The following is a 20,381-nucleotide window of genomic DNA, read 5'->3' as shown; positions in this document are numbered from 1 at the left end:
TATCATGTTAGCATTATCACACCATACAAGCTACAGCTGAAATATTTGCACGAGAACTTAAAAGTATATTTAGCACTGAAGAAGGGAAAGGGTTATATATCAACATAGTAGATGCGTTTCACGGTCAAGAATACACAACTAGTTGAGGAAGTCACATCAGATGATGGATGAACTGCCAAATTTTGATGCAGAATAGTGAGAACAACACAACAATATTGCAGAAAGCGAGCACCATAGAATTTAGAAAGAGATCATTAGAACCTGATGTAATAATGAAAGACCTTAGAGTGGAAATGCAAATTAAGTGTCTTCAAGTTTTGAGGAAACCCAAGCTCACAACAAGCAATCCTCAGTGATAGAAATAAATGGAGAAGGGGGGGGGCACCCTTTGCTATTGATGTCAAAGGGGGAGAGAATGCAAACATCGGAGCAACTGATAAGAAGTATGAAGAGAATGCAAACATGGAGAATCATTAATGGAAAAAGATATCAAAGTATTGCTATCAATAACAAAAGGGGAGATTTTTTAAAATTGTTGTTATTGATGTTAAAGGTTGTCCAAATGAAAAAGGAAATTACATAGTCAAATAGCATATTTTGAGACCTTTCCAACAGTATATGGCACTCCCTCTAATTCCATATGAATGAGGAGATATGAAATATTTTATCAATATGACCCAACCAAAGTACAAGCAAACTCCATTTGGATACCCTATCTTTGAAGGCATTTTTGCTCCAATTACCTAGCTCAAATGGGAGCATAGAATATATGGTTGGAAATCTTATTCTAAGACCTTTCCAACAATATATGGCACACCTTTTAACTCCTCACAATTGAGAAGAAATGAATTTTTGAATGCAATCATATATGTACCGTGTTGCTACCTAAAGTCAGCCTTAAACTATCGTTGACAAATTACCTAAGAGACGAATCATCCTCCATAGATGATGCCCAAAAACACCTATAAATAAAACATGTGTGGCTAGTTTTAGCATCAATCAACTCTGCAGTTGTAGTGCAAGGTCTATTGTGGTTACAAATAGAAAATTAGTTTGCAGCCTCTAAGGCAAATAAGGCATGTTGTGGATAAATTAAGCCCTATAGTCATGAAGGAGGTTTGGGTGTGTTAAATACTGCATCAAAGGTGTGTTCTCTGTTGTTGGAAAATAATCTCTTGGATTTGTTGAATTGTTAACTATGAACTATTGCAGAATTTTTATGGGTATGTTTTTTGTGTTTTTGTTTCTTAGAGTCAATTGAATCCCTGTAAAGGACCAGTTGGTAACCCCTAGATGAACAAACCACTAAATTGCTCGAGTTCTCACCAACTAACCACATTTGTTACAGATTTTTGAAGGATGAGTTTTGAGGATGGTATGAACATATTTTAGTATAGACTTGTTGTATGCAAGGAGGTCGAATTCTTGCGCCTAACAAATCTATGTTTTACGCTTATTTTTGGAGTAAGCAAAGTCCTAAGGACTTGCCGGTAATCCCTATACCAAACCTCTATGGGCAAAATTGTCACATATCGAACCTCTATTGAGAAAGCTAAAAACAAAGTGCGGAGAAGCAGGACGACATGTGTTGCATAGGCTGCAAGGTTTGAGGGCATTAATAGCCCCTGTAGCAAGTCGCGGAGTACTAAGGTGACCAAGAGTTGTGACAGACCTAGTTGTGGGCAGCAAGAAAGTTTGGGGTTGTGGAGAGTCCTTGTATCAAGTCAAAGTATATTTAGAGGTAGCTAGGAGTAGCTGGCATCGTTCTTGTGGTGGCTACAGTAACCAAGAAGATACATGTGAAGGAAGAAAAATTGTGAATACTATCTTGGAAGAAGACTAGTTGAAGTAGACTATGGCACTGAAGCAGGAAGCAATGCAGAGAGTTGACACATAGCAAATAGAGTCTAAGAAGCCATGCAAAGAAGTCAAGCTTAAGGGAGGAAAGTTAAGGTGTATGAGACAAGTGGTTGTGATCAGTTTTGAAGGTGCAAACCTGAGGATTGCATGGTTGGTTGACCACCCACCAAATAATTTGTCGAGTACCAAAAGTGATTAATAACAAGTCCAAGGAAAAATTGAAGACGCAGGTTAGTGCTTACTAATTTGTTGAATTGATGCTCAACTAGGAGATGGGAGTCTCCTGTAATTTGTTGAGTTGGAGCTCAGCTAGGGAGCTGAAATCTCCTGTAGGTTGGTCCCTACAAAAGTTGTAAGTTGGTGATTACAAAGGATTGGTGTCCTCACAAATGGTTGTGATGAAATGAAAGTTGTTCACAAACGTTTCTTCTTCAAGTCTTGACTTACACTTCGACTTTTGCGTTCATACAATGTGGATGATTGATTAAGTGATGTGAACTCAATTTCAAAAATAACTAAATGAAAAAAAGTTAAAAGTAACAAAATACTAATTCACCCCCTCTTAGTATTTCCAACAAAGGATGCTCTTAACTCTGATGATAATGATCGTGTTGAGATGCGACCCCCATACAATACCATAGTCCCCATGTCCAAGACTTCAGCAACAACAGCGAGGTCTCCATATTCAGTGACACAACCACCATCTACTTCACTACCACCATGTGGTGGCCCACACAACAATCATGGTGGTGTAAGGAGAGAATAGTAAATAGATTCACTACTTTATTTATCATAGTGTATAGATGATAAATTAGACTAGAGTTTTGAATTTGGATTTTTCCATTTTCCAACTTCAGTAGGTAGATGGCCTATTTTGTAAAAATTGATATTTGGTCATGTTGATAGTTGCTAGATAGGTTATTTCAATGTTTTAACAGTCTACTTCTTATTATATGCTTAAAATTTTGACATTTATTATTTTCTATTGTCTATGATATGTTCAAAATTTTGATGTTTGTTTGTAATTGCTAAAATCTAGATGGTTGATGCTCGAATAATTAATCATTAATGTACAATGGATGCCACTTCTATCTTGATTTATGTACAACTATGCATGTTTTCATACATTCTGCAACTAATTTGGCATTTTGAATTATATATATATATATACACGCTTTCTGGAAAATGACGCTTCACTTCTCAAAAAAACACCCCCTTCACCTTCACTTTGTGCATGATAACAACTAACTCTAACTCAAGGACATGTGCTCTCCAAATAGATAACTCCATAATTTCAATCATAACTGCAATCTGCATCTATCCCTAAATTTGGGTATACGATCATCAATAACAAAATAACATGGAAATACGATCACCCTGATCCACCAAAAAATAATGCTGAAACAAAATCAGATTATTCCAAACAATCAAGAAATGCATGAAATCAAAGATTATTCTAAACATGAGACAAAGCATGAGGATAAATCCATGAAAAATAACAACCAACATGAACTAAAATGCTAAAGCAAAACAAGGAAAGGAGGAAACACGTGCATTTAAGCTACTGCTCAAATGAGATTATTCATTCCTATTTTACTCCCCTTAATATGAAAAAAGATGGTATATACAACCAATGGAAATGTGCTCATTTTATCAATGCCATAACCTCCTCTTGTATTTGGTCATTAACCAAAACAAGGAAATGCTCATCACAAATTAAATATAAGCTAGAGAATACATGTGATGGCTATAACAAAAAATTACATCATAGCAATGGTACTAATACTAAAATCTACAAAAAGAAGTGGCATAACTTGGCACATGTCAATTCAATCTCATGTTGAAGAGGGCTGGCATAAGGTCCTGAAAATGCATGTGGTAGCCCTAATCAATCTGCAAAAGGTCAATTGTATGCCTTCAAGGCAAACCTGAAAGTCACACATGATTCACGCCTTCAGGCAAGCAAGGTGTGGGTGGCTCTAACAACAATCTATCTCTCAATAAGCATGAAAATGAAGTATGGATCAAATTTCAAATCTGAGAAAAAAATTTGTCCACAATCTAAGGCCAGTTGCCCCTTTTGGATGGCTAAAAATTACTATTTCAAATTTGAAGTTGAAAAAACTGTTGTTGCAAACCATTTTCATCCTTGAAACCCATTTCCCAGCCATACTTACACATGAAATGTACAAAAATTTGAGGATACAATGGCTGGAAATTATCTGCACCTTTCACATTAAAAGTCTGAAAAACTTCTGAATTACTTATGACATAAATATTGAAAAAAAACTGAAATTTGACTCTCGTAAACACGGCAAAAAGGCTGAAATAAATCTCCAAAGTGAGAAGAAGAACAAGGTTAAAAATTTTCTGAACCTGGCATCAACTCATCCACAACACATGACTGCAAAAAATCTACATACTTATGACCCAAAACCTGCTACATTTGCTGCCTCAAATGCTTTGTCAGTGGTGATCTTTGTCCAAATTTCTCTTGCATCAATATGGCATGGTATCTATAGCATCACTAGCATGGATGGGATCCTCGGGGATTTAATATGTATCGGTGGGATCCTTTCATACTTAATGTTTTTCTCTGATTGCAGAAGAGGAAGTACCAACAGCTTCCAACATCCACTACCTGTCATTCAAGGTTCGGGTACGATTTCTCTGGGGTGGTTAAATGTTCACAGTTCCAGTGGCTACAGGAGGGATCGATGACCATTTGCAAAACCTATCAATGGAGAGTGTTAAAAACAGATCTATTGGATTGGTAAGTCGGACCGGAAAGTTTCTAAAGCATATGCCACTAACAGGTGGAGTTTGTCCACACTTTAATGAACTCTCTTGGCCATGGATTCACTTTGACCATAGAAAAACATTCATTTTCACTTATTAGTTTTCTACATCCACTTATTCATTATTGTGGTATATTTGAATCTCAAATACTATAGTCAATATTCCTTTGTTTAAAAAGTCCTCGTGCCAATAGGAGATGTTAACAACTGCAACAAGAACAACCGCAATTTGCTAATTTGCACTTAATCCAGAAGTGAAATCCAGAGGATAGCTGACCCGAATATCAGCTACTGTAAGAATTACAAGAGTGTCATAACTAGTAAGGATGGAACTTGGGATCTGAGTCCACTCAGTCCAGTGATTCCTCCACATTGCTGTGTTAGACCACAAGCAAACGTCAAAATTTATTTACATTTCAATAAATTAAAATAATTTCAATCCAAAGCCATGAGAGGTCAATCGAGTCAGTCAAAAAGGGTCTCTGTTATCGTTCCTATCAAGGTTTGATTCCTCGAGAAAGTGGCTGGGTGGTCACGCACCTCATAGTTTCCCATCTCTGCCTAGGTGGGGATGTTCGACGCAAAAGTGTGATAAGATAGCATCTTTGATAATTCCAATAAGATTGATCCAAACTAAAGAATTATTTAAAGATTGAAATTTTTATTGAAATGTAATCAGTGGCCAGTCACTTAATTGCAAATTGTGAACTTACCCTACCCAGTACCCATACCCACAGGGGGAGTAAGGTGCTAAAATTCTATTGATTGCAAACATGAAGAAAGATGCATGCAAAGAACTTAGCTTGAATTTTCCCACCCCTACACCTTAAAAAATAAATACAAAATTTTTCTTATGCTTATTTTCCACTTTTGCGCTTTTATTTTGAGTTCATAAGACCTAAACGCAAGGCTTGGATATACCCCACATGATATACTCTAGTTCTAACATAATTTATAGTATGGGCTTTTGTGTTTTTGGTTTGTCCCACTGAAATTGTTAGAGCATAATACTTTCCTGATCATGCGGAACAAAATTGTTCCGTGGCATCATTTGGTGCAGCAACAACTAGATACATCGATGATATTCGCAGCTGCACGTGATCCAAATGATAGTCCGCCAGTTGTCACTATCAAGGATGGAACTTGGTACCATCCAATGATCCATCCACATAATGCTCAACAACATTCTACATGTTTCTGCCATCTGGACATGGACATGTCAAAGACTTATTGAAATGGCCTAAATAACAGGGGTCATGCTACCCCCATGTTTGTAGCGAGACATGACGACGGCTGGCTGCTGCTAGAAACCAAAATCTGCATCCCTCTCTTCTTTTCTCCCAACCATACAACAATGATATAAACAGTGGAAGCAAGTGATAAAAAGATTATAATTTCAGACTCCAGAGGGAAAATACTCTCCATATTTCGATATAGGCCAATTCCATGTCTCATATACAAGGTTCAAGTGGTTGGATAAATTGAACAGCAAAAACAAAGAATGAATCCGACGTCAATTCCTTGAAGTGAATGCAGTTAACAGTATTTAATGTACGTTTACGACCCAGGTCATTTCTTATTACAAGGTTTTGCCACCTTTGCAGTTTCTTATATAAAATCTGCCATTTCTGCGGAGGTCTACAGTATGGATTCTGTACCATCTCACATGTTAATTCTCTTTAAATTGCTTAGATTCTGTTTAAACCTGGTGATGTCCTCTGTCATAAGTTTATTCCACACTTCAGGAGGTTGATATAATTCTATGCTCTGGAAAAAGAGCAAGAATTGAATCATGGAATCACTGCAAGTACCAATCACTGTTGCCCTTCAGTGGATTAAAATGTAGGAATTGTCCCATCATATATGTCAAATCTATTTCAGAAAGAACCACCAACTATTTTTTAGCAGCATTAAAGTGTCAGATTGCCCTGCTACTCAAGTCTCATACATAAATATACCCAAAGATCAACAAAAAGGCATATATTCTCCAAGATATACTCTTGTTTGATGTTGCCCTCGAATTACCTGCACAAAGAGAAAAAAACAGATACTGGAAATCAGCATGGACATGCAAAAAAATATATATATATGATTAAATGCAATCATACAATGTTGGATAAGAGCAAAATATTAGATATTGCTAGAAGAGTCACTAAAGCTGTAAATTGTCCATTCACTCAGCTAAATTTGAGGCTGCCTCATCACTCACTTCTTCTTCTAAAACTTGCGACAAAATTAAAATCACCGTAACTTCAGAACGGCCTAGTATGTGAAACAAACACTGTCCGCCTAGTGTGTGCAGGCATAAAAGTTGGCAGAAAGTGGACTGAAAATAGCCTCCAGAAAGTGAAGCAATCTAACTTTAAATCAGGATTACATTTAATAAAATCAATGAAAAGAAAAAGGTTTCAGCGTATTGACATCTGGAAACTACTCCATGTTAAACTTTTTACTAGCTAAAAGATTCTTGATATTAAGTAGGCAAGGGTCAGGGTTCAAACATAACTCCATGCTTAATAGGCAACCACAATCCCACCAAGAGAAACATTAGGAACTCTGAACCGTGATATAGCAATGCTTCCAAGAAAGAAAACTGGAATCGCCTCCTCGGCTACCTGCACCTATTTCAGATCCATAGATCCCTGGGTGCAGGGATGAATCCCATGTTTGCACCAACTACAGAGCTTTCAGCCCCAAGTGCGTATTCAGCTTCCAGAAACGTACCAAGGGCTGAAAGCTCCAGCAGGAAACAATCGAAGTGGCAGAAACGATCCATAAAGAATGAAGCTGAAGGAGATAAAAGACTTGGTAAAAAAAAAGTAAGTGGTAAAATGAAAAGGCCTTGTCTAACTACGTTTTGGAGTATTGATAAAACTTTCGGCAATAATTATAAAACATTTTAAACTCTCAACTATACCGGATGGTGTTCAAAACGCATTGACAAAATATCTTGTATGTGATTATTGTCGAAAGTTTTTCAATAATTCAAGTATGGATGACAGAAGCCTGAATTTGGAAATTACATTTTGGAGTTTTAGTGGCAAACAGCTAAACAATTTTTGGTCAGATCGTATTTTCTGGTTGTTTAAAATCCATTTTTGGATCTATAAAAACCACCCCAAAAACATTGAGATTGTGCAGAGCTCACCAATCAAACTTATGATTCCAACAACTTCCTAATAAATTTTGGGCAAATTTGACTAAGCCCAGGAAATTTCCAAAATACATAACAGTTAGACTACGGCAAATGAAAAAGCTGAAATCAATAAATATTCCAAATATCTTGAAAAGTAGATATGAGCAGGCAGAACACTTGGGGAAAGAAAGCCAAGTAACCAGGGTACTTTCGCAGTATCAACCAATCTGAGCAGGTTGGAAGCCATAGGCAAGCAGCCAAGTGCGAACATGCCAAGTGACATGACTTCAGATGGCTGCACTTTAGGAAGCTGACAATAAGCCGTAGTTGGTGTTTCAAAAGTGGTTAGTTCCGGATGGAGTAAGCAAGCTAATTTTGAAGCAAACAGGTATCTCTGTCCCAAAAGCTGATAACAACCCAGCAGTAATGTCAGGCGTGATTAGAGTTCTACCATGATCCAAGATGCCTGCATAGTGGACCATGGAACAATAGATTTTACCCAATTGTGAATCCGAGTCACCCACATAGTCAAAAGCTCGATCAGAGGTCCAGATCAATCGGAATGCATCGACGATTCTGGCAACCTGATGGAAGTTTGCTACAAGATTAGTGGCTCCTCCCAAACAAGAAAATAAACCATGACATCAAGAGAAGCAGAAACATTAGATGCCGAATGACAGCACCACAACAGGCAGGGCAGGACCAAGAAAAGTAGTTGGGTAACAAACAACCAGCTAGCAAGATAATTTCTTTGCCAAAGAACAGTTTTGAGCTTTAAAAGAAGAGGTGCGGAGCAGTTTTTAACTAGAGAAAACCCTTACGGAAAAAAATTCCCAGCATCTATTGAGCGTTTAGATTGCAGGGTTACAAAGTGGCTATAATTTCTTTGCCAAAGAAAAGTTTCGAGCTTTAAAAGAAGAGGTGCAGAGAGGAACACGGGGTTCCTTCGTTCCATTCAGAGTTGGTATAACCGGAGAGGCACAGTTTGAACAGTTTGCAGGAAAGGTAGAGATAGCACAATGTCAAAAGATGAAAATAAAGTGTGGAACAAAGGCGTGCCAAAAGCAGAAGTAGCCATTTTGTACCCCTGAATTCTAAATACTCAATAGATACTGGAAATTTTTGACAGTAAAGGTTCATTTATTATTTTGAAATAGGGATATCAGAATTTTAACCTAATTATCACTAATAAAAAAATAGTTATGATTTTTGTGATTTTTTAATAGTTATGATTTTTGTGATTTTTTAATTAAATGGATTAATTAAAATATATATATATATATATGATATTAACATAAGTTATGTTTTTTTTGGACATTTATTATTAATAAGCCATAGTATTATTGTAAAATTTATTTATAAATTAAAATTTTCATAATAAAGTAAGTAAATCTTCCTAGTTAAGAATTTTATTATAAATATATATTATATTTTTAAATGTATATATGTTTAACTCATATAATAATAATAATAATAATCTAAAATAAAATTATAATTTAATTAATATAATTAGAGTAATAATCTAAAATAAAATTAATTTAGTTAAAGTAGAGCATTGCTAAGTTGATGGAGCTGATGACCGATCTCATGAATGCAATGCCCCAGAAAGGGAACACTCAACAAAGATTGAGCATGGTGCAGAAAAGATTAAGCATGATGAAGAAAATATTGATGGAGACACCAAACATAAGAAACTGGAAAACTCCATCAATGAAAGCTTTTCTTCCTTTTCTTCTATTGCCCCATTCAAAGTGGAAGCCAAGATCTATTCGACCCTATGATGGACAAGTTGACGTAGAAAAGCTCAATAATTGGTTCCAGAAAATGGAGGTATATTTCAGTGTCAAAGGAAACAAAAACGGGCAAAAGATATATTTCGCTAGACTGGAGATGATTGGCCATGCATTAGTATGCTGGGAAAGTTATATGTAGACCCTAAAACAGAAAAGGAAAACCCTTACCAGTCTTGTGGAAGGACTTGAAAAGATTGCTAAAAATCAATTCTATCCTATTTTATGTCAGGAAGAACATTTGATCATAGTAGTTCTACCCAAAGCGAAGGGCAGAATGTCCAAGACTACACTAAATTAAAAAAACAAGCCATTATGCTCGACCTCAAGTTAGAGGATTAGTAGGTATTAATGAAATATAAAGAAGACCTACACAACTACATCTAATCATGTGCCTTAATCGCAGTATTCTACTTCATCAAGCCAAGCCTAGTGATTTAGGAATGCTACTAGTCTTCCGCTGAATAATACGAATTCCACCAATGCTGTCAGGAAGTTTATTTCTTTCTTTTAGGAGTTTTTTTTCCTCCTTGACATCATTATCAGTGTTTATTTCCATCCCCGTCTCAATGGTGTTCAGGGACCTCTGAATTTGTTGTCATCCATAAACACTAGCCACTGCTTCTTATTATCTGGAATAGATAGTCTATGCATAATCTCCAGTGACAAACACAGATAACTAAGGTTTGGGGGGTCTAAATAAAGAGGTAGAAACTGACGGTGAATCAACGTGTTGGTTGGAACTTCTTGCAATAACAATGATGTTGAGGGAGAGGAAGAAGTGTCGGGCAATTTAATTGCTTCAATTGAGACACAAAATTATCTATCCGAGAGTTAGTAAGCTTCTGAGATGCAGTCACCTTATGCGCAGGATCAGAGCATCTAGACTACTTCTATCAAATTCAAAAGGAAATTAGCTTAATAGATCATTTCCACGAGTCAGGATTAAATATTGAGGCTAATTTCACTTAGTTCACTCAACAGTTCAAACAACTCCCGTAACTCTATCAAGTATTTAAACTAAAGAAGTCTACAATCATAAATCAAAATCCATAAGGTCATTAGGGTCATAGATTCAGGTCCTGGAACTTTGCACTTTTCTCAAGATTCCTTGGGTTTATAACATTCAGATTTCTGGTAACACACCACACTTGACCGATAACACAGGAAGAAATTAAAGAGCATAAATGAATGAACCGCAAAAGCATAAATAAATTAATTTAACCCAAGAAAGCAGTCAACTAATAAATGAAATAAGAACAACTAGTTTATGGGATAACAATACACAATTGAAACCAGAAGATGCAGAAATCAAATTCACCTAATAAAATAAACTATTTGGTAAGTGTACACCGGAGAGAGGGGACCCCGCCTCCCTTGGCATACACCCCCAAGGAAGGCTGCAACACTCTGTTGATAATCACCAGAAAAGAGTTATTTATCTCAGCATCAAATGCAATATTACATTACAGTCCTAGCGCAGCCTTGTGCTTGACTGATTAAACAATTGATTTACAGCAGATAATAGCCAGTTTCTTTTCTCCCCTCCATGTGCGTGTTTTGATCTGAGATCTCTACATATACACAATTTCAGTTAGAAGAAAAGTTTGGGTAACAGAAAATCCCTTCATTTTTGGATCTACACCATTACATCTATGATTTGACTTTATTAAAAAAAAATGGTTTGCACACTGTTGGGCTAATCTTAATAATGGAAAGGATTTCGTTATTTATTGTTGGTGAATATCATGGAGAGATTTGGGGCATCCAATCCAAATGATATGCTCAGATCCATTTGTGTAACTAGAAACTAAAAATGTCAGAACACTGCCTTCCTAAGTGTTGTCCAGAACTTTGACCATAAACCCACAAATCATTTGATGAGGTTGGGGATGAATTAATAGCAGGGAAACCATATTGATGCCCATATTAACAAAACCTTTTGTTTTACTAGGTGCAAACCTGCAGACGAATAAATTTGAAAAAGGCACCATAGGAATTTTCTGAAAATTATCATAAAGTCCCCCCTTGGAAAATGTGTCTGTACAGACAATCTGTTTGAAATTTGCCCGCATCTTTCTCCAATGTTCCACCAACGTTCTGGGACGAGGGAGCGAGGGAGCAAGGATACGCAGGAGCAGCCTATGCAAAAGCTCCCCGCCAATTTTTAGGAAACGTGGGGAGACGTCAAGGTCTTAAAAGCTTATAAATATAAAATATAATTATAAATTGAGTCCACTGTGACAAATTGAGTTTGAATTGAAAAGCTGCAAAGCATGATCATTGATATGAATATCATTATCTAATATCATATAAATTTAAAATTCTAATTTATAATCATACATCATACATTATGATTAAAGCTTAAACCATATTGATGTTCCACTTCCTACTATGAACATTGAATATTGAACAGTGAATATTGACATAAAATTATAAAAGTCAAGTCTGATACATCAAGAGTCAAAATTTTAGAGTCAGAATAACATAAGAACATCAACATATCAAAAGATAAACGAGCATAATTTTGCTCAGGCCTCAAGGTAATGCCCTGCTAGTCTCTGCATCTAGCAACTGCATGAATAAATAAGGATCCACCATATCACCATCTGAATCTGAATCACTAGCATTCTCAAACATGCTAAGTGGCACACCAACCAACCCCATCTGTCTCTCATCAAGTCTCTCCTCCATATCTACCTGTGCATCATCCTCTGGATCAACATCCCATCGTGTTGCTGGTCCCTTCAAATACTCAGGGGTCTTCCTATGCTCAAGACGTATGGCACTGTGCACAGCAACTAACTTCTCCGCTATTTTAGAGGTAAGCTTGTTCCTCTTGATAGAGTGGATGAAGTTATATGTGGACCAATTCCTCTCTGTTGCAAAGGAACTAGGAGCGTCTTGTGAACGGAGTGAGGGGCCAGGGCGAATAATGAATTGGTCCCATCATGTTGTTGGGGTGGGGGGTCGGGCCCCTCGAACCCCCACATCCCCCCTCGTCCCCCCTCGACCCCCCACGTCCCCCTTGTCCCCCTTCGACCCCCCACGTCCCCCCTCGACCCCGCCCCCTCGATCCCCCTCGACCCCGCCCCCTCAACCCCCCACGACCCCCTTTATGGAAACGACCCCTCAGCACAAGAAAACGTCCCCCTGGCACATCCCCCTGTGTACCCTATTTTTTGGGAGCGTGGGGAAACTACCCCTTCTCGTCCCCAAGTCCCCGGAGCACGAGGGAGCTAAGAAACTAGACCCCTAGCGGTAGGGGCGAGTCCCCGTGGAACACTGTCTTTCTCAAATTATGATATTCTACACAAAATCCATGTCTTGGAATTTCTTAATTTGGCCTCATCAATTTGCAAATGACATGGCAAAATGGTCTTTGAAAACAGTCCCCTATAGGAATTCCGGTAGTGTCTTCACTACCAGATTTCTGGAAGCTATCATGAAGGCTACTGAAACTCCAAAAGTAGGTCTCATGGAGCTTGTGTATAGCGAAAATGGATAATATGGGTGATATATGACAATGTGAACAATAAATGTGTGAAGGATAAAGAAGAACTTAAATAATAATAATAGCCTAAATGGCCATTACAAACATGTTAAAACTTAAAACCAAGGCTCAACAAAAAGTTATCGATCAAGTCCGAAACCTTATTTTTGTACTACGTAACACAAGGAAGTTTGGTTTGACATTTATTCTTCATTTGATTAACCAATGATTCAGAATCACCAAAAATAATGATATCTTTGATTTTCCATTTTCTACAGCTTCTAACGCAAGAATAAGTGTCTCATATTCTGACAAACTATTTTTGCATTCAAAATCCAACCTAAAATAGAGAGTAAGTTTTGCTACAAGGAGAAATTAGCAAAACAATTGCCCACAAACCTTCTCTTGAATATGAACAATCAAGAAACATGGTAAAACTTTCAAGCAGTGTTGTTGACATGGAGCTCGGCAAAAAAATTGGCAAGGGTCCAAAAAGCAAAAAAATCATAAAGATCAAGCAAATATCAATGAAAATCAGCAAACATTGGTAAAATTAACAAAATACAAAATTATTCATTTGTTTTTCAATTTTTAACCTCTAAAGCAACGAATACATAAACTAAATGCATTGACAAATAAATATGAAAACAAAACTAATATATAAGATGTATAAGATATCTAATGCTACATCACACATCATGCCTTGAATCTCGAGTCTTGACTCGGCCTCAAAATATCAACAAAAAATATAATAAATGTATCTCATCATCATGAGTCATTTACAATGAAATCAATACATAAACTAGTAATTTCTTCTGCCCCTTTTATGGGAAAAGGTAATGGCATTCCTCTAGAGGAAGAAGGCCCTAGGGCTGGCATTGATTTCTGACGTCCTCTAGAAGAAGTAGGAGGTAGACTTTGAAGTCCACTATTGGTGCCCATGCTACTGCTATAATATTCCTTTCACAAAATTTAGCTAAAAATACACGGAAAATGTCACAGCATAAAATTTGCCAAAAAATGTTCTAATACCACTATAATATCCCGTTTTAATTATTTACGTTAAAATAATAGGGATTTACTTCGGCAATACTATTTTCATAAAATTCCATCCAAAAATACAACAAATTTGCCAGCAAATAATGCAACCCAAAAATTAAATTTTCAAACTGCAAAATCTAGCTACTTTATGTATGTATTATTGAGGATTACATCAAATAGGAAACCTGCTCGATAAGCAGGGATCACTCGGTCTGCTTCAAATCCTCCTTTGGTTGGACTTCCCACTGAAACTGATGCCCAAATTGGAGATTTGGATGATCCCCACTCTAATCCATAGATCTACTCACCAATTGATGACGATGAAGCTCAATGAGATCTCTAAATGAAATCTCCTCAATAGTGAGTTAGGGTTTCATCCAACACACACAAGGAACCCAAGGGTTTCTGTCATAGGGCCCTCTGAAAGCTGACAACCACGTTCCCAAAACTTTTTCAACAAAAAATATTCCAAATCCAAGATATGTCCAAATGACTTGCCTCCTATCTTTTAAAGACCTGATGGATCTCCCTCCAACCTTCTAGAAGCACTTTTATTTTATTATTTTATTTTCATTCTAGAAGCTCCTCCCTTTAATTTTATCTAAGTGATTCTTAATTTATTTAAAGTCACTTTTCCCCTTTTGGCCTTTTTCTCCAATTTAACACTTTCCCCCTCTTTTATTTAATAAAGTGACCAATCAATGTCAAGTCCCACTAGCACAACCGGTTGAGGATGGACCTCGCCATCAAGGCAACCCAGGATCAAACCTCACGAGGGGTGGTTGTGCCTTGTGGTAGGGGGAGGAGACATGCTAAAAAATCCAGTCAGTTAAGTGTCGGTGTGGCGCAGGTTGGGTGCGATCCCCAGGTGACTTTGACGGATTAGATGCCCCTGGGTTGCGGCTCCTCAAGCCACTGATCAAGCTTGGAGGCTCAAAAACAACTTGACAAACTAACAAAAAAATAAAGTCACCAATTAAAGTCACTTTTAATCTTGGAAAATGATTAGCATGCCTGCATGCTTTCTTCAGCCACTGAAAGTCACTTTTCACCAACCCATCCTATAGATCTCTCCATCCTAGTTCCAATGAGCTATTACACTAACGTGTTTCCCAAATAATCTGCTACAAATAATACCTTTAGCGTGCATAATTAAAATATGTTGATAATAACCCCATTTTACGAGAATCGTTGGAATGCATCGAAACTAAGAACAAATTGTGCAAAACTATCCCTGATGATGAAATACAACAAATGAAACCTGTCGGACCCCATAAACTCTTCCAAAACCCTTCAAACTCACTAATGACGTAATCTCGCTCCTTTTCCCTGGCTACCACAAACCCTAGAAATCCATCCTAACCACATCATAAGGGAAACCAAAAATGGGGATATTACAACTGCCAAATCCAACTTACGTAGTCTAAATACCTAAAGGTGGTGGAGTCACCTCCTCCTCCTTGATGAAATAGGTAACTAGGTTTGGTCTTCATAAATATGAAATATACTTTTGATTCTTGTATATTGTAAAAAGAAAGAAAATTACTATTATTATTTTTGTGGCATGGGTTTCATGCTCAAGGTCATTTTCTTTGTAGGTCAAGCACCCACTGAGTGCTTCTAGGTTTTATCATTCATTCAAGAAGTCAAGTGAGTCATTGTCATATATAAAAGACCCCATTGCGCATCTTGTATTATGTCAAGAAAAATTATTTGAGTCATAAAAGTGTCATAAAGACCCTGCAAAACCTAGTAAACCTGCAATCAACGAGTCAACCTCATGATGACAGTTCGAACTCCTAGGGAAGCATATATATAAGAGGCATTCCACCTCATCTGATGACACATCCAAGAAGTTCGTTGAAGCACAAGGAAGACAAGGAATACCTAATGAAGAGAAGGAGAACTAAAGGAACAAGGAAGTGAAATTTTAGAGGACTGTTTTTGGGCCATCATTCTTCACACGTGCAAGATTAGAGCATCGAACCTGTTGCAGCAAGAAAAGAAATTGCAACGACCATAAGGAGCCGAAGTTTGGGACTCAAAAGAATCAGTTTGAAGGTCGAGTTGCTAAGGAGAAAGGAGATCCTCCAGCGAAGAAGAAAAGAGACCTATTCTACCATATTTCCCTCACACGTACAAGCTAGAGCTTCTGCAGTAAGGGCCGAAATTGCAGTAAATGAAGTGCAGGTTCGAATTTGTGAAGTTGAATCAATTTTGAGCAGTTTGACATGGTTTGACTTTGTGAAGGACTAGCTCATCAAAGAAGAGGTTGACTTGGTCTTGGAGGGTCTTTGACAAGGGTCTTAGGTCTTGGAATTCGTCATTTGAAGATTCTATAAGAAGAGAAGAATTTTTGTGGGTTTTCCTCTCAAGAGGAGAGGTTTTGGCCCTACCTAGCAGCCTATATCTTGTATCCTCTTGTCTCATTGATCTTCATTGTGTGTAGTTGTTTGATGATAAAAGAACACTATAATAATCAAGATAAGAAGAAGTTAACTACAAGTACATCAAGTTAAGTAAAAAAAACATCACAAGAAATTATAAAAGTAAGAGAAATCACCCTAATCTAGCTACCCTTGATTTCTCAACATAGTATCAGAGCTAAGGTAACCGCAACAAGGAGAGGAAGCTTGAAGATCATCCAATTGAAGAAGGATACATAAGGGCCAAGCACAAGGACATTATCAAGGAAAACTAAGAATCATCAAGGAGGACTATTCATCTCATCACAAGGATTATATCATCTAACAACACTTTGAAGAAGAAGAAGACCTCAAAGACCCTACCTCCATTCAAAGAAGGGTTCTACACTTGAAGCATTCTTGGAAAGCTCACACATTCTACATTCATCAACCAAAGGAAGCAAGAAAGAGCACTTCATCATCAAAGTGACCTCCCTCGCATTGAAGAAAGGATCACATCTCAAACATCATTGAATAAGATCATCTCTCCCCATCTTGAAGAAGAAGCATTGTCAAGAAGGAAATCGGTATCAAGGAAGCATCTTCAATTATCATCAATGATCATCATCAAGAAGGCATCAAGTTGAAGATATCATCGTCAAAGGAGATATCTTCATTTGACAAGTAAGTACTTTATACTTTGTCTCAATCTACAAACCAAATGACTTATTTTCGCAAGGAGAACAATAAATTGGTTGGGACCTCGAACTACCTTGCACCAATCTTCCCCCTCCACCAACCGCAACACCTTAACCAGTGGCTCAGCAACCTTCACAATCTCTGCTGCCTTTTTCCAAAATATTTCTTCATTAACTTTCTTTTTCAAATCTTTGCCTTCTTGTTTGTTAAACCACTGGCTTTGATTCCAATCATCACTGGAAAACATCTTTTGCAAGTTTCTATGTTGGGAAAGCATAGATTGCAATGTCAAAAAATGAGTTGCAAATCTAGTGATGGCAGGCCTAATAATATCTCTGCCCCCTGTGTGTCTCCTCATCAGGCTCAAAATCCATGAATGATTGTAGATAAATTTTGTTATGCTTTTGGCATGATCTACAGTGTTCTTGACCCAATCTAATTTGCCAATATCCTCAAGCATGAGGTCTATGCAATGTGCAGCACATGGGGTCCAAAATATGGTTTTGTGTTTTTCCTCTAACAATTTACCAACAAAAACATAGTTAGAGGCATTATCTGTGATACTTGAACAACATTAGCCACCCCCACCTCCTCAACAACCTCATCTAATAACTGAAACAACAATTGTTCATCTTTCACCCTATCATATGCATCAACTGATTTTAGAAACATGGTTCCCTGTGGGCAAAAGATAAGAAATTTTATGATGGTACGGTTCCTTTGATCAATCCATCCATCTGACATGATGGTACATCCTGTTTTTGCCCATGAGTTTTTGAAATCTTTCAAATACTCGTTAAAGGAGGAAATTTCTTTCTGCAAACAATGCCCCCTTAACTCATGCATAGTAGGGCCTTTGAAGCCTTTCCAGCAACAAATATGTCATCAAAAATAGGCTCATAATATGGTGAACAGGAAGCATTGAAGGGGATATCAGCATCATACCACCATTTAGATCTGTAATCACAAGCAGTCTCCCTCAACCATGCGCATCTGATGGAAAGGAGGGCATGACAATGAAATAACTTTTGATATTCATATCACCCTTCTTTTTCATTTTACCCTTACCCTTTTTTTCTTACATGGAATCCAAAGAGGGAGGAACATAGCGGAAGGGGTTGGATGCATCAGTACAAGGGATAGAAAAAGAGCCCTCAAAATCAAAATGGGGGTTGGTAGTCATCATTTGTTGTATATTCCTCTTCCTCCCAATTTCAACCTCTATTTCTTTTTGCCTAGTTTTTTCTTCTTGAAACTTCTCAAAGCTATTTAGCAACTCCTTCCTAATCTCCTCAATTTGTGGTGATTCACATGGAGTAATTTGGCCTCTAATACCTGCCAAGTGTTGTTTCGGCCTATGAATTCCCCCAAGACCCTCCTTAATTTTTCTACGGCAAAATTTGCAACGCATTTGATTATCAACCATCATAGTTTTAAAATTCGGCCGATTCGAAACGGAAACGGCCGAGTTGATCCTTTTCATTGCCCAGAAATGTGACTCGGTGGAGGAAACGGTTCAGTAGGCCGAGTCATGGTTGACTCAGCCAACTCGGCCGTTTCTGTATTGACTCGGCCGAATCATAACCAGTGGCCTGTAACCCCATCAAAACAGCGATTTGACATTTTTTAAATGAAATTTTGAAGTGTTTACTGATTGGTATGAACTCCAATGTGTTTTATGAATTAGTTAAATGTTATTTGGGGTCCATTTCCCCCTCCCAAACCCTATTTAACACACTCAAATGCTCTCTACTATTGATATGCTATTCAAATTTCATGGTAATGTTAAATTCTTAAAGTAAAAGTGACATTCTCCTCAATCTTCATTTTCATCCTTTTACTTAAATTTTTAACATTACCATGAAATGACTCAGGATGTTTGAGAGTGGTTTTGGCCTCATTGGATTTCATACGGAGAAAGTAGAATTTTAGATTTCATTCAAAATCCAGCAGACTTATCGGTTTTTCAGGATTTCAGGATTGGAGGATTGCAATGTTTCCATTGAATTTTGTCATGTATTAGGGTATGGAACTCGTATTTAATCAAGAGCACCAATCCCTCTATGTACCTTGATGTTAGTGACATTGGTTGTCGAACTCCTCTGGGATTCGCTCCCAAACCAAGAGCTTCTGAAAATGTCGCTCTCGCTCCCGTTTTCGCTCTCGCTCCCCACTTTCGCTCCTGCTCCCAACTTCCAAGTAACACTAAGCCAGATGATGTTGGCAACTCTAGCAGTAGCCAGTAGTACTGGTCACAGACTTTTGTTGTAGAGGCCATTTATAGCCTCCTTGGTTATGTGTTTTTGTTTTGATCTCTATATCATCATCGTGTATGTATTGGACAATGCATTGGGTGCCATTTTGATATAATGGATATATTCATGAGCCTACTTTGATCATATGTTGTCTTCTATCGATATTCTAATGATGTGTGTTTGGAAACATGAATGAAAATCTTTAAAATTATGTGTTTTTATAAACAATAAATATTTAATGTATTTTTTACAATGACCGAGTCATTGAAATCGAGCCGGCCGAGTCGATACCGAGTCAGAGTCGACCCTCGGCCGAGTCGGAGTCGGAGTCGAAGTTTTAAAACATTGTCAACCATTTCACCATATGCCCAAGCATCATCTTTCACTCTAGGAGCCATTTTTTGCGGAGCCATTTTTTGACTTGGAAATGAAAGGAAAAAAACTGAAAATGAAAACACAAAAAATAGCATTACTTCAATGTTCATTTCTTTTACAAAAAACACTCTTTTCAATTTCCAAATTTACACAAAAAAATAAATAAGCAAAAACAGATTTTAGAAGTGAAAAAAAATACCTCGAGGAACAAAACGCCTCCTCAACGTTGCTCCAAGAAACCAACTCCTCAATATTGCTCCAATGGCTGCCCAAGAAGCTCTTCACTATTGCTCCAATGCTTGCCCAAGACTCCTGATTGCTGCTCCAAAAACAAACTCCACAACTCTTCACAAACTCCTCACAAATTCACACAAATGCAATGAGATAGCTGTGAGAAAATGAGAGGGGTTGGTTAACTTTTAAAGGGTGTGGGAGAGGTAAATGGACCTCAAAATAACCCTAAGCCAAATTAGAATTGGTTGTGGGGTCCTTTTTCCCCCAAAAAAAATCTACATGTCGCTTTTCACCG

General features: G+C 37.5%; 1 protein-coding gene across 3 annotated transcripts in view; it reads right to left on the bottom strand.

The window, feature by feature from the left end:
* Window positions 1–6,040: 6,040 nt before the first annotated feature.
* Window positions 6,041–20,381, bottom strand: part of LOC149234479 (putative glucan 1,3-beta-glucosidase A) — a 52,098-nt gene continuing 37,757 nt past the window's right edge. For all 3 annotated transcript variants that reach the window (XM_089371849.1, XM_089371850.1, XM_089371851.1), the window contains one exon: window positions 6,041–6,683. In XM_089371849.1, coding sequence (XP_089227975.1) covers window positions 6,601–6,683 — 83 coding nt within the window. In that variant the 3' untranslated portion in view covers window positions 6,041–6,600. The remainder of the gene's footprint in view (window positions 6,684–20,381) is intronic.

The sequence above is a fragment of the Pinus tabuliformis genome, chromosome 8 (genome assembly GCF_031772625.1).
Source record: "Pinus tabuliformis cultivar Carrire ecotype Pingquan chromosome 8, CPIR1, whole genome shotgun sequence".
Classification (NCBI taxonomy): domain Eukaryota; kingdom Viridiplantae; phylum Streptophyta; class Pinopsida; order Pinales; family Pinaceae; genus Pinus; species Pinus tabuliformis.
The sequence above is the reverse complement of the archived record's forward strand: the minus strand, read 5'-3'. Positions and strand labels throughout refer to the sequence as shown.